General features: G+C 48.9%; 1 protein-coding gene across 1 annotated transcript in view; it reads right to left on the reverse strand.

The window, feature by feature from the left end:
• Positions 1-6,094: 6,094 nt before the first annotated feature.
• The window catches only part of LOC309536486 (ATPase family AAA domain-containing protein 3), a 50,006-nt gene continuing 41,233 nt past the window's right edge, over positions 6,095-14,867 (reverse strand). The window contains exon 16 of the mRNA XM_082230739.1: positions 6,095-6,582. Coding sequence (XP_082086865.1) covers positions 6,415-6,582 — 168 coding nt within the window. The 3' untranslated portion in view covers positions 6,095-6,414. The remainder of the gene's footprint in view (positions 6,583-14,867) is intronic.

Consider the following 14,867-nt stretch of genomic DNA (forward strand, 5'->3'; position numbering starts at 1 on the left):
TCTGTGAATTACCTGCCCGGAGCGGGTTTGGGGGGGGGGCTGCTGCCGGTGTCCTCCCCGTCGAGTCTCGCCTTGCACGGCGCGTGGCGGCCGCCCTTTCCCACACTCTGCTGGCTGCGCTGCCAAGCCCCGCGGCTCGGCCTGTCAGCGTTACCGGGCTCGGCGGGCGGTAATTCCCGAAGAAAGCCGGCGGCGCTTGAAGAGCTGGCAAGCCCCCATTTGCATGACTGTTTTCCGCAGCCCTCGGAGAGGATTAAGTTCCCTCCTTCCTGCCGGGGAACCTCCAAGCTTTGGGGGTGGGGGGGAGGAGGCAGCAAAGCGAGGCAGGAAGGAGAGCGCGGCTTGGCTCCTCGCTGCCGCCGCCCCGCCTCTCACCGCTGGACTCGCCCGCCTCCCTCCAGGCAACATCTCGCGGCACACCAGGCAACATCTCGCGGCACACTAGTGTGCCGCGGAACAGTGGTTGGGAAACACTGCCCTAGACGGTTAAGTCCAGTCAAAGGCGACTGTGGGGTTGTGGCACTCATCTCAGGCCGAGGGAGCCAGCCTTTGTCCACAGACAGCTTTCCGGGTCATGTGGCCAGCATGACTAAACTGCTTCTGGCACAACGAGACACTGTGACGGAAACCAGAGCGCACAGAAATGTAGTTTACCTTCCCACCGCAGCACTGACTATTTATCTACCTGCACTGGCGTGCTTTTGAACCGCTAGGTTGGCAGAAGCTGGGCCAGAGCAACGGGAGCAAACCCCGTCACAGGGATTTGAACCGCTGACCTTTTGATTAGCAAGCCCAAGAGAATCAGTGGTTTAGATCACAGCGCTACCCACATCCCTGCTGCCACTAGGAGGATGCAGTTCTTGCAGTGAGGAGATGAGAAAACACCAATGCTCTGAGCCCAGGGTTGAATGTGGGCCTGCAAACCTCTCCATCCGGCCCCCAGAACTCTCCCTGGGCTGCCCTCCAGCTCCCCAGGCCAGACCCCTCACCCAACCTGCAGCACACTATTGTTTTTGCTTGGCAGGAAGGCATCCTTGAACAGTGATGCCTGTTTGGAGAGAGGTGTAGAACTTAATTGGCTGAGGTGGTCTAGCTTAAGGCACTAGACATTCAGAGGCTAGAGTCAGTAGCAGTGGCTCTTGAGTATGTGGAAAGTGCCATCCAGGTCCCCAATATGGATATTAGTTTTTCCCTTTGTGTATAAAGATCCCCTTAATAAGCCCACTTGTAAATTTATCCTGCCTTTGGTAGTGGTGTTCATCTCACATCCAACTTCAAGCCTAGCCACGTTCCTAAGAGGTCGCGAGGCCTCCTGAGGGAAGTGGGTGTTAGTGGCAGGATTAAAAACACAGCCACTTGTGTGTGTATAAGTGAGGCTGAGCAACTGCGATCCCCGACAATCCAGAGGAAGCTTGCGTAAAGTGCTGCTTGATGCTCTTCTAGTACGCTATCTTCCTATATATATATATAAAGGCAAGGCTGTCGTCACGCAGCAGTTCATGCGGCCACCTCTACTCCAACATGATGACAGAATGCCAGGTGAGAGAGCAAGCAGGTAGCAGGCAGCCCAGGCAAGCGGGGAAGGCATTTCAAAGAGCTGTTTGCCAAACCACTCTCCGAAGCTCCTCCCCCCCTTCCTTAAAAGAGGTTTGAGAGAGCTGTGAAGGGAAAGGTGAAGTCTAAAGGGAGGTGGTTCCCCCTTTAGGAAGGGGTTGGCCAGGTGGAGGGCGGGAAAGGGGGTGAGAGTCCCCACTCTGTGTGTATGGATCTCTCTGACTTGTGTGTGGTTGAAATTTAGCCTATAATATTGAGGTCACATCCATTGCTCCACCCACTTCCCCCAGGCCCCACCCACCACTAGAAGGTTGCCTATGATGGAATGTGGCCCCCAGGCTGAATACCTTTCAAATTCCTGTTTGCCTTCTCTGCTTACTAAAATATTGGGAGTCTACATTTTTGCCCAGCAAAGGCTGGCTCTTCCAGGCACTAAAGGACTGTAGCTTTAACATTCCTTCCCTCCAGTTTAGCTGGATCGGAAATTATCCAAGTGGGTCTAATTTCTTGGAGTGTTTTTTTCCTTCTTGGATTCCGTTTTTTTTTAAAAACGGGGTGCTATATTGACTACCAAATAAGCAGGCCCAGTAGCAGGATGGAAGTAATCCAGCACTGGAGAGAGAAAGAACTCCTCTGAATCTGGAGACATGATTTGACTTACGAGCTTGTAGAGAAAGCCTATTATAACTGTATTCCCTGCCAGCTGGTTGAATGTGGGGAAGAGGTGAGGGAAATGAGATTATCCATCACAAGCAGTCACCACCAATACCAGCTCAATGTACCTTTGACATGGGATAGCATCACATCGTGGAGACAGACTAATTGGTTCTCTTTCTCTCATGCCACCTCTCGGCTTCGCCATCAATCACAGGCTTGTATTTTGCTCGGGATAACGTTGGCAGGTATAAAAGATGGGCAATCTGTTGCTGTAGCAGGTGCCAGGAAGCCAGAAACACAAAGCCAGGTCAACATTGGCCTATTTCTAAGGTGCCAAGCGACGCCTTGCTGGAAAGATGCTTGGTGCATTATTATTTTTTTGGGGGGTGAGGGCCCCCTGAAAATATTAGTTGGCAGCCAGAGGAGCAAGAATCTGTGGTGATGTCTTACCCTGACCAAGGCAGATGATGCCAATGAGCTACTGAGTGAAGTTCAAGGTGCTGCGTTTGGTACACAGAGCCCTGAAAGTTAATCTCATTTCATCTTTCCATTTGATCACTGCAGGTGAGAGCCTCATACGGACACTATGGTATCAGGAGGTACATTCTGCATTATCTAGGAACTGGATCCACTTGGGCAGGAAGAACCAGCTGCACAAATGTAATTTGGGGAATACCTGGCTTGCCAATGTTGTTGTTTGGTCGTTTAGTCGTGTCTGACTCTTCGTGACCCAATGGACCAGAGGACGCCAGGCACTCCTGTCTTCCACTGCCTCCCGCGGTTTGGTCAAACTCATGTTGGAAGCGAAGAAGTATCTCCACATTGAACCATTCTGTAACCACCATAAGCACAGATAACCTCTGTGTAAGCTTTGGGCGAGCAACTTAGGATGAAGGCTCAAGAAACAGGTTATCTGGAGGAGCCCTCTGGGTAAATGCATACCCTCCGACATTTCTCTGATGAAAATTTTGTTGTTGTTTAGTCATTTAGTCATGTCCAACTCTTTGTGACCCCATGGACCAGAGCACGCCAGCACTCTCAAGAGTCTCCTCCAGCACCATATAATTCAAAAGGTAAATCAGGAGGTACATTCTGCATTATGTAGGATCTGGACCCACTCAGGCAGGAAGAACGAGCTGCACAAATAAAAGATGGGGAACACATGGCATGCCAATAGTAAACGTGAAAAGGATCTAGGGGTCTTAGTAGACCGTTAGCTTAACATGAGTCAACAGTGTGATGCAGCACCAAGAGAGGCTAATGCTATTCTAGGCTGCATTGACAGACATCTAGTGTCCCAATCAAGGGAAGCAATAGTGCCGCTCTATTCTGCCTCGGCCGGCCCACACCTAGAGTCCTGTGTTCAGTTATGGGCTCCACAACTTAAGAAGGATGTTGACAATCTGGAATGTGTGCAGAGAAGGCTGACCAAGATGAAAAAAGATCTAGTTTGTTTAGCCTGGAGAAGACTGAGATGATATGATAACCATCTTCAAATATCTGAAGGGTTGCCTCCTGGAAGCTAGCCTGTAGGACCCAAACTAACGGATTCAAGTCACAAGAAAGGAGATTCTGACTAAACGTTAGGAGGAACAGGAAGTACTGTTTGATGGTGGAACAGAGTCCCACAAGAGTTGGTGAACTCTCCTTCCTTGGAGGTTTTTAAGCAAGGGTTGGATATATCGGTCATGTATGATCTAGTTTAGATCCCTTCTTAGAATGTTAGAACCAGAACAGCAGGCTCTGTGCTGTGGAGAAGAGAGTGGAACTTTTTTACTTTTCGTGATTATGCAAGAAAGGTGCCAAATGAGTTATTTCCACTTGCCCTCGGCTGTCCTCCTCGCTTCCTTCCAGAGCTCCTGTCAAGGCCAATTTCCTCAGAGCTGTCCAGCACTTCTCAGCAAAGTGGCCAGAGCAGAGAACCCTGTCACTTAGTGTAGTAGTCTAAAAATCTGATGCCAGGTGTGTGTGGGAGGCAGAGAGGTAAGGAAGATAAACATAAAAAGTTGCATGGCATGGGCAGAAAGTAAGGAACATGCTTTCCTCCCCCAGGAACTCTTGGGTCAGCCTGCGTTCAACTCCAAATTAAGAGGTAGTTGTTGTTTTCTTAACCTGCCCTGCAACACATAAACAGCTGCCTATGAGGCTGTTAGTCCAGAGAGGAATGATTAGCCGCCCTCACATCAAAGGGACATGTCCGCAGCTTCAAGAAATCAATGCTAAGAGCCCTGCTGAAAGCACCATTTAGTATAGAATCTTCTTTTTCAGAGGCCAAGCAGATGCCTTTTGTTAAACCCAAAAGGACATGAAGGCAACAACCTTCTTCTGTTGTTCTCTGGCATTGAGGCACACTGAACGTGGCAGTTCCGTACAGCCATTACGCACAGAGACTATGATTACCTCTTTGAAAACCGTAATAGCCAGAGAGCCACTCTTAAGTTAGCAAAGGCAATACTGAGCTAGGTGGTCGTAACTGGTATGACAGCTTCATAATACAGTCATAAAGGTAAAGGTAAAGGGACCCCTGACCATTAGGTCCAGTCGTGGCCGACTCTGGGGTTGCGGCGCTCATCTCGCTTTACTGGCTGAGGGAGCCGGCGTACAACTTCCGGGTCATGTGGCCAGCACGACTAAGCCGCTTCTGGCGAACCAGAGCAGCGCATGGAAACGCCGTCTACCTTCCCGCCAGAGCAGTACCTATTTATCTACTTGCACTTTGACGTGCTTTCAAACTGCTAGGTTGGCAGGAGCAGGGACCGAACAACGGGAGCTCACCCCGTCGCAGGGATTCGAACCGCCGACCTTCTGATCGGCAAGCCCTAGGCTCAGTGGTTTAACCCACAGCGCCACCCGCGTCCCTACAGTCATACCTTGGGTTAAAGACACTTCAGGTTGAGCTTTTCCAGCTTGTGTTCTGCAGCGACCCAGAAGTAACAGAACGGGTTACTTCCAGGTTTCGTCACTCACGCATGTGCAGAGGCTCAAAATGACGTCACACGCATGCGCAGAAGAGGATCCTGTTTGCATCCAGAGGTACCACTGTACAAGCCACAGCTTTCATGCAAAAGAAAAAAAAAGGTCCCAGGTTCAACCCCCAGGAAGTTGCTGCCAGTCAGTGTAGGTAATGCTGAGCTACTTGGAACAAGTGTCTGACCCGGCAGAAGGCTGCTTCCTATGTTTTGGTGCTGCAATCCTAAAATTTGGGGGGAGCTGCAAATCTGCGTGCAGAAGGCCCCACGTGGAATCACAAGGCCTCTAGGTAAGGCTGGAAAATCCTGCCAGTTGTTGTAAATAAAACTGAGCTAGATTAACTGTGATGCCAGGGCTCCTAGCTAGAAAGCTAAGAACAGAAGAAAATCCCTGCTAGATCAGGCCAGTGTCCTTTCTAGTCCAGCACTTACAGTGACCAGCTAGATGCCCCAGACGGGAAGCTCTCATACAGGACCACGAGCACAAGGGCTGATCTCTGAATGCAACTGGCATTCAGAGGTGGTAATAATAATAATAATAATAATAATAATAATAATAATAATAATAATAATAATAATTTATTTATAACCTGCCCATCTGGCTGGGCTTGCCCAGCCACTCTGGGCGGCTTCCAACAAAATATTAAAATACAGTATTGCATCAAACATTAAAAGCTTCCCTAAACAGGGCTGCCTTCAGATGTCTTCTATTTACTGCCTCCAGCAGAGGAGGGAGAAATATAGCTGCCATGGCTCCATGAATTTCCTGCAAGACTTAATCTACAACGAAAAGACCAATAAAAATAAAAATCTACTGAGTGAAAATGCCTCTTTTGTTTCTCAAGCAGAATCTAAACCAAGACTGCATAAGATGGTTCATGGAAAAGAAACAGATACACAGAAGAACAAGGTGCTGAGGTGGGGTGCCGTTTGGCAAAAAGAACTCTCTTTTTTTAATGTAATGGTTGATACACACACATACACGCACATGGTTATTCAAGGTGTCACCCTGAGGTATATATATATATAAAAACCCCCAAGAAAGCAGACTCCAAAGATTGGCCCTCCCTTTCACCAGCGCGACGCTGTGTTCACTTTTGACATGATTCCAGGTGGACCGCGGCTGCAAGGCGAGAGTCGGTTTCCCCAGCATCCTCTGCTCCACACGTCGCAATGGTCTGTGGCGTCCTCCCCGTTCTCTTCTGTCCTTCCCTCTCCCGCCCCCAAAGCTTCCTCATAGGCCCTTCCCCATCGTGAGAGGCAACGGTTGGCTCTTGCCCGGCTCCACCCCCTCAGCTTTTAACCACTCCATCTTCTGCTTGTGTTGCTGAACGGCATCGGCCACCCGGGCGTCGATCATGGCTTCCGTGAGGACGCCGTCCTCGGAGGCATACGCCGCGGCCTGAAGAGGAGAAGGAGAGGGAAATAAACCTGGTTTGGTCATTCCTTGAATGGCACCCGCGAAGTGGAAAAAAAATGTTTTCTGCATGGCATGGATAAATCGGTTCCTCGATAAGCCTTTTAAGTGAGCCTCATTTCTGTCCCAGGATCCTTCATTGCTGACTTACAAAGCTGCCATTCCCCCAACACAGAGCAGGGGGGTGGCCCTGTAGGCTTCTCAGTCTGGCCCTCAGATCTCTTCTGCAGGCCGCACCCCACACTGGCCTAGCTTTTGCATGCTCCCTTGAGTGTTTATGCCTCTCTAAAATGTGTCCTCTTGCCTGGATGCCGGATGGAGAGAGGGGTTCGAGTTGCGCAGAAACCAATCGCCCAGCGCACAAAGGCAAAATTTACATCCATTGCTCCGCCCACATTTCCCTCTGGCCCCTCCCACCACTGGCATGTGGCCCTCAGGCTGAAAACCATTTCCCGCTCTGCTGCACACTAACAGCGAACTCCTCCTCAAGTGTATGGATCCTGGTGAAGACGAAATGCAAGCACACACCCCAGAACAAGAGGGAGAAGGTTTGGAGAAGTACAAATTGAAACCATTTTTCAAAGAGAGCCTTAAAGGGTAGGAACCCCTGAAAAATCCCATTGACGTCTGTGGGCATTCAGCGAGCTTGACATTCATACAAACTGTTGGGGGGGGGGGAATCTGAGAAAACTAGGGAAGAATGGAATGGAGTAGCCTGGGAGAAGGGGGAAGAATGGAATGGAGTGGCCTGGGAGAGGGGGGAGGAATGAAATGGAGTAGCCTGGGAGAGGGCAGAGGAATGGAGTAGCCTGGGAGAGGGGGGAAGAATAGAATGGAGTAGCCTGGGAGAGGGAGCAATGGAATGGAGTAGCCTGGGAGAGGGCAGAGGAATGGAATGAAGTAACCTGGGAGAGGGAAGAGGAATGGAATGGAGTAGCCTGGAAGAGGGGGGAAAAATGGAATGAAGTAACCTGGGAGAGGGAAGAGGAATGGAATGAAGTAGCCTGGGAGAGGGGGGAAGAATGGAATAGCGTAGCCTGGGAGAGGGAGGAGGAATGGAATGGCGTAGCCTGGGAGAGGGAGGAGGAATGGAATGAAGTAGCCTGGGAGAGGGAGGAGAAATGGAATGAAGTAGCCTAGGAGAGGTTAGAATGGAATGGAGTAGCCCATGAGAGGGTGTGGCCAGGGGGAACGTGGGCTATGGGAACTCTGAAATGCAGCATTTTGTAGAATTCTACACCCTGGATTTGTCACCTAGAGGAGTGACAGCCCAATGATGCTTGGGAGCCGTTGCCTCGAAAGAGCACTTCACAATGCAAGATGCCCGGGGCAGGCAGCCACTGATGGCTTGGCATGCTCAAAGCTTGCCCAGGTGCCCGCCACTAATGGAGCTGCAAAATGCAGGTGCTCCCTGGCGAGACGGGACTCAGCGCCAGGAAGGATCCAGTGTTTGTTCAATGGCCGCCGAGTGCTTTCCCTTTGCTGTGTTTTTTGCAGGGTGGGTGTGTGTGTGTGCACAAGGGTGCAACCTCCATCCCCCCCGGCCAGACCGCCTGCAAATTTTTATTGTGAAGACTCCAGCTGGGGCCGCGCGATGCACGCTTGGCTGGTTCTCTCAATGACTTTCTAAAAATAGACCTGCCTGGGGCCCCGACTGTCAGGAAAGGAGTGGGAGAAAGCAGATGCCCCTTCCAGGAGGAGCTTTAACTCCTTGAAATTGAACACACCAGGCTTTTTCACCGTTTTTTAAGATGCAAACACCGCACCACTCACCAGGCCGGACTTCTCACTGAGACAAAAAGGCTCTGGGACTTCTTATCCTGTCATTTCAACAATCCCCTCCCTTCTACTTCTATCATCCTAATAACAAGGGCTACAAACTTAGAAACAACCATAAAAGCTGTGTTTTCAAGAAGCTGGATTTTGTGTGGCACAGAGGAACTGTGGGAACACAGAACAATTGCCCCATTGGCTTCCAATTCCTCAACCACCGCCTCTTCCGCGAGTAAAAGGTTGTAAAGTTTTCCCCAAAGAACATCATCCTGTACTATGTGTGTGAGAGATATATATTCTGCAACTGCAGAACATTTAGGCCTGCACGAAGTATGCAAATTGAGAAGAAGAGAAGAAGAAGAGTTTGGATTTGATATCCCGCCTTTCACTCCCTTTAAGGAGTCTCAAAGCGGCTAACATTCTCCTTTCCCTTCCTCCCCCACAACAAACACTCTGCGAGGCGAGTGGGGCTGAGAGACTTCAGAGAAGTGTGACTGGCCCAAGGTCACCCAGCAGCTGCATGTGGAGGAGCAGAGACGCGAACCCGGTTTCCCAGATTACGTGACTACCGCTCTTAACCACTACACCACACTGAGCAGCAAGAAGCCTGTTGGATGAGGCCACCAGCTCATCTAACCAACCAAATACCAATGGGAAGCCTGCTTGAGTACAAAAGCAACTCTCCCTACTTGTGACTCTCGGTAACTGATATTCAGAAATATTGCCCATGGTGGAGGAAGAAGGAAAGTCAGCGTGGCAGGAGGAGAGAGCTGCTGCTCTGCTCAGCTCCTGCTTGTGGGTTTCCCATGGGTAGGAATCTGCTTGGCCACGGTTGGAGAACAAGATGCTGTGCAAACGCTTGCAAAATACCGTACAGAGCAACTTTGTAATGCTGCAACTGTGAGGGCACGCGGCAGCTTTCATAAGATGTGTTTGACGTGTGTCAAACGGTTCTAAATGGCTCTGAAATGTTTTAAATTACCTTTTTATTTTAAAATTGCACTGTTTGAACACTCTGAGCCTTTCCCGCACAGGGCTCCTCTGGGAGGGAGGGCAGAAAAGAAAAAAGGAATCATAAATAAATCATATGAGATTTCCTGGTCTGGTTGACACGTCGCGCAACGAAACAACGGCATTATCCAGTGCACATTGTTGTCAGCCCCAAGAGGGTTCACAGCAGGGAACTGGCTCTGCTGTGCCACCCATCCATGTCTCTTTCAAGCCTTTCCATGGGCCAGCTTTGATGGGTGGGCACAGTACCCAATTACCGTATTTTTCGCTCTATAACACGCACCCGACCATAACACGCACATAGTTTTTAGAGGAGGAAAATCCGTAGGCATGCCACCCGTAGGCATTCCCTCCATAACACGCACAGACATTTCCCCTTACTTTTTAGGAGGAAAAAAGTGAGTGTTATGGTGCAAAAAATACGGTAAGTCCTACTTGAAGCAGATCCATTGAAATCAACCTGGATTCGCCAAGTGCATCCGTTTCAATGGGTTGCCTCAAACTAAGCCCCTGCTCAGAGCAGATTGCCTGAAATCAATCGCCCCAAGTCTGTCATGTTCCTTTGTTTCGTATGGGCTTACTCTGAGTAGGAATTAGTTGCCAAAGAGGTAAAGGTAATGGGTAAAGGGACCCCTGACCATTAGGTCCAGGCGTGACCAACTCTGGCGTTCATCTCACTTTATTGGCCAAGGGAGCTGGCGTACAGCTTCCGGGTCATGTGGCCAGCACGACTAAGCCGCTTCTGGAGAACCAGAGCAGCACACGGAAACGGTGTTTACCTTCCCACCGGAGCGGTACCTATTTATCTACTTACACTTTGACGTGCTTTCGAACTGCTAGGTTGGCAGGAGCAGGGACCAAGCAACGGGAGCTCACCCCGTCGCTGGGATTTGAACTGCCGACCTTCCGATCGGCAAGTCCTAGGCTCTGTGGTTTAGAACACAGCACCACCCACGTCCCTAGTTGCCAAAGAACATAAACATAAAAAGAACCTGTTGGATCAGGCCAATGTCCCACCTAATCCACTAATAATAATAATAATAATAATAATAATAATAATAATAATAATACTTTATTATTTATACCCCGCCCATCTGGCTGGGTTTCCCCAGCCACTCTGGGCGGCTTCCAAAAGAATATTAAAATACTATGATACATCAAACATTAAAAGCTTCCCTAAACAGGGCTGCCTTCAGATGTCTTCTAAAAGTCTGGTAGTTGTTGTTCTCTTTGACATCTGGTGGGAGGGCGTTCCACAGGGCGGGTGCCACTACCGAGAAGGCCCTCTGCCTGGTTCCCTGTAACTTGGCTTCTAGCAGTGAGGGAACCGCCAGAAGGCCCTCGGTGCTGGACCTCAGTGTCCGGGTAGAACGATGGAGGTGGAGACGCTCCTTCAGGTATACTGGACCGAGGCCGTTTAGGGCTTTAAAGGTCAGCACCAACACTTTGAATTGTGCTCGGAAACGTACTGGAAACGTACTGTCCTCAAAGCGGCTGAGATGCCTATGGAAAACCTCCACAGAAAACTTACATAGTTTAACTGGTAGGGTTTTGAAGAGCAAAAAAGAGGAGACATCTGCCGACTTCTACTTTTAACTATGGATCGCTGTGATGACACTACACTCATGAAAAAGAGGACGTGTCCAGTAAAAAGAGGACATATGGTAACCCTACCATGGGATGCATAGATAAGTTACTTTATTTCATCCCAAAATTCAGCTTCGTTGGATGGCCACGAGGTCTAGCGTTATGAGAGAGGAAGAAAAACCTTTCTCTACCGATTTTCTCCATAATATGCATATTTCAGTGAACTTACTTCACACCACTTGCCTTTTCTCTAAACTAAAAAGTCCCAGATGCTGCAACGTACAGAAGTGCTGCCCCATCCCTTGATAATTCTGGCTGCCCTTTTATGAACCTACATTGGTCTAGAGTAGGACCGAACTGTAGTCTGCCAGAGAGGTTTTCTAAGCCTGCAAAATGAGGTGGGGAAGAGAATGCTGCAGTGTGGATGGTGGCGAGGCAAAGTAATTGAAAATACGAATTGGAGGTGAATTAAGCAGCAGTCGTTAGCAGCAATTAAGCCTCCCCCCCCTTTGGGATTATATCGAAGGTGCTCTGACCAAGAGAAGGTTTGAGAAATTGCTTCATTAAATCGTTTGGCTCCAGGAGGCAGAAATCGTGGCTTTCGCTGACCTGAGGTGCTGGCTAAAAAACAGGTTGTGAACTTTCATTCCTGGTTAGACTCTTTTCTTTTAAAGCACCGCAGTGCCCTTCCTTTCCCGCCCCAAGGCTGTCGGAAACAGACCAAGGCAGGCAGGCAGGCAGGCAGGCAGAGAGAGAGAGAGAGAGAGAGAGAGAGAGAGAGAGAGAAAGAGACTGAGGCAGGGGAAGGAATTCTAAAACACCTTCCACGAGGCATCCACTTGCGTCAAGGCTGTTTGAAGGATGCGCACAGCCGCACCTGGCTCGCCACAGCTGCTGTTTGTCAAGATCAGGAAACGCAAGCACGCTCACAAGGAGGGAAAGGGACCTGGGAAGGTGACAAAGTCACTCTGCGCCACCCAATCACGTCACAAACTGGCGGGCGTCAATGTCCAGCGTTCTCAGAAGAGGCAAAGAACAGCCTTGGTTCCCCCCCCTCTAAATTCAATCCCTACCTAGCCCTAGGATGAAGGGCTGGGGGAACCTGTGGCCCTCGAGAAAAGCCTGGACCCAACAGGCAGAGATGATGGGCTTTGTAGTCCCTCGATGTCTGGAGGGCTTAGGCTCCCCAGCCCAGCACCCTATGGGTTTGGATCAAGACCAAATTTCAGGGGTTGATTTCCCTCCCCCTGTGGATTTAGGCTCCCCTCCCTTCAAAAGGACAGATCCTGAAGCTGGGGCTCCAATACTTTGGCCACCTCATGAGAAGAGAAGACTCCCTGGAAAAGACCCTGATGTTGGGAAAGATGGAGGGCACAAGGAGAAGGGGACGACAGAGGACGAGATGGTCGGACAGTGTACTCGAAGCTCCCAGCATGAGTTTGACCAAACTGCAGGAGGCAGTGGAAGATAGGAGTGCCTGGCATGCTCTGGTCCATGGGGTCACGAAGGGTCGGACACGACTAAACAGCAACAACCCCTCAAAAAGTGCCATGGTCCTCAGGTTCTGCTCGTGGGGGGCTTGGCTCTCGTAAAAACAGGATGCAGGATGAAATGGGCCTTTGGTCTGATCCGGCAGGGCTCATCTTAGGTTCTTAAGGGGTGCCCCCAAATTCTATATATATAATTGCCACAGTTCCTGACGATGGCTGGCTGTTTCCCCCCCCCCAGAGGATAACAACACTGCTGCCAGTGACACCCCCACTGGCGGCAAGAATTCCTGTCACCACACAAGAAACTCTTCATGAGCTCCCGCCACCACCAATAGTACCCCATTCTCCCCACGGTTGTGAATGGAGTGATGAATTTGGGAGGGATTTCATCTCAGCACTAGTCAGCTGTGTGTGTTGCAATTCCATAGAAGCAAAAACTGCACAAAATTGCACTTAGGAAGAGTTTCGGCTCTCTTTTCTATTCAAAACTACGTTCACAGTCCTTATGACTGCTTGAAAGCATGTGAAATCTCACAAGTGCGCTCTCTCTTGCAATGTAACATAATGTAACACTGGGCAAGGAAATGAACTTGCAGAAAATGTCAGCTCTCCCTTCTTTCCAAAAGCAGTCCTTACGACTGCAAAGTTTTGCTTGAAAGCGTGTGAAATCTCACAAGCTCTGTATCTGTGGAGTTGCTGATGTTTCACCCCCGACAAGCGGTTATTTAAAAACAAATTTGCCCCGGGAGAATGCTAAATGTTCTAGTGTCATGTCTTATTTACTGAAGTTTAAGCTGCTGTTTTATTAATGTATTTTTCAAAATTATACAGTTTTATCTGGCCCACATTGTCTTTATTTTTTGCTGATATTTCGTAATTGTTATAAACCACTTATAATATTTTTTAAATCTCTAAGCGACCTACAACATAAAACACACAAATTATACCGTTAACTCGAAAGTACAACCTGAACCCACCGCCTCCCTCAGTCTAACTTACCTCACAGGATTGCTGTGGGGATTAAATGAGGAGGTGGGGGGAACCACCTTGAGCTCCTTGGACGAAAAAAGGCAGGATATGAATGAAATAAATAAATATCCAGTTTGGTGGGGATTTATTTTTAGAGACAATATGGTTGTTCTGGTCTTAGACTGGGTGTTATTATTTAATATGTTCAGGTACATTGGTATGCCCCCTCATTATAGCCATGTTGAATTTTTGTTATTGTTTACTTGCCCCTGTGGTACCATAATAATTTGCAAACGAATAACAAAAGACAGTGGTGCCTCGCAAGACGAAAAGAATCCGTTCTGTGATTCTCTTCGTCTAGCGGTTTTTTTCGTCTTGTGAAGCAAGCCCATTGAAGGATTAGCGGATTAGCGCTATTAGAGGCTTTTAGAGGCTATTAGCGCTATTAGAGGCTTTTTTTCAGCTGATAAGCGGCTTAGCGCTATTAGCGGCTTATCAGCTGATAAGCGGCTTAGCGGCTTAGAAAAAGGGGGGGAAAGGGGAAAAAAACCCAGCAGGAACTTGCAAGACATTGTCGTCTTGCGAAGCAAGCCCATAGGAGATTCGTTTTGCGAAGCACCTCCAAAACGGAAAACACTTTCGTCTACCGAGTTTTCCGTCTTGCGAGGCATTCGTCTTGCGGGGCACCACTGTATTAAAAATAAAGAATATAGGTATACACAAACTCCTCTCTCACACATCTAAGGCCAGAGTAAAAAGGTGCTGTCTTCAGCATACGACAAGAGGATGGGAGATGGAAACAAGAGTTTTCAGGAGGCATTACGCAACCCGAGGCTCTTTGGAAAAAGGAGTCAATGGGCAATTTTATTGCGGCTGCCTTAATCGGTCCCAAGGGGCTGGATGCGCCAAGGCAGTGTTTTATTTCTTTTTAAAAAAAGAACAACTGAAGCTTGCGCACAGCAAATTTGCAAGCTCGCGCACCTTACTCTCAAACAGAAAACCTGCAATATTTTGGATGAGGTGTGGCAGCACCAGCCCTGCCTAAGGCTTGCTTTATTTTTCAAAACGTATTTATAAACCGTACGGAACATTTTCATCAGTCTTACAGGGGTTCTACAGACGCCAGGCGAAAACGTTGCTCTTCAACCAGGCCTTTTGCTGCTTAACACCCGATACCCTTTTAAATGTGTTGTAGGAGGGGGTGGGGTGAAAGCTATGGGTTTGTTTTTGTTTTGATCATGTGTTTTGTGCTTTTTTCACATTGTGTTTTTCTGTTGCGAGCTGCCCTGAGTTCTATGGGTAAAGGGTGGTATACAAATTTAATAAACAGCAAAATAAAATAAACAAATACTCCCGTCTCTAGTCTCCCTCCAGGCAACAAGAGTTAGCAACAACAAAAAAGCAATGCTGCCTGGAAGCCGGTCTCTGTGCTTAGCCCAT

Source organism: Podarcis vaucheri, assembly GCF_965113315.1.
Source record: "Podarcis vaucheri genome assembly, chromosome: 7".
NCBI lineage: Eukaryota > Metazoa > Chordata > Lepidosauria > Squamata > Lacertidae > Podarcis > Podarcis vaucheri.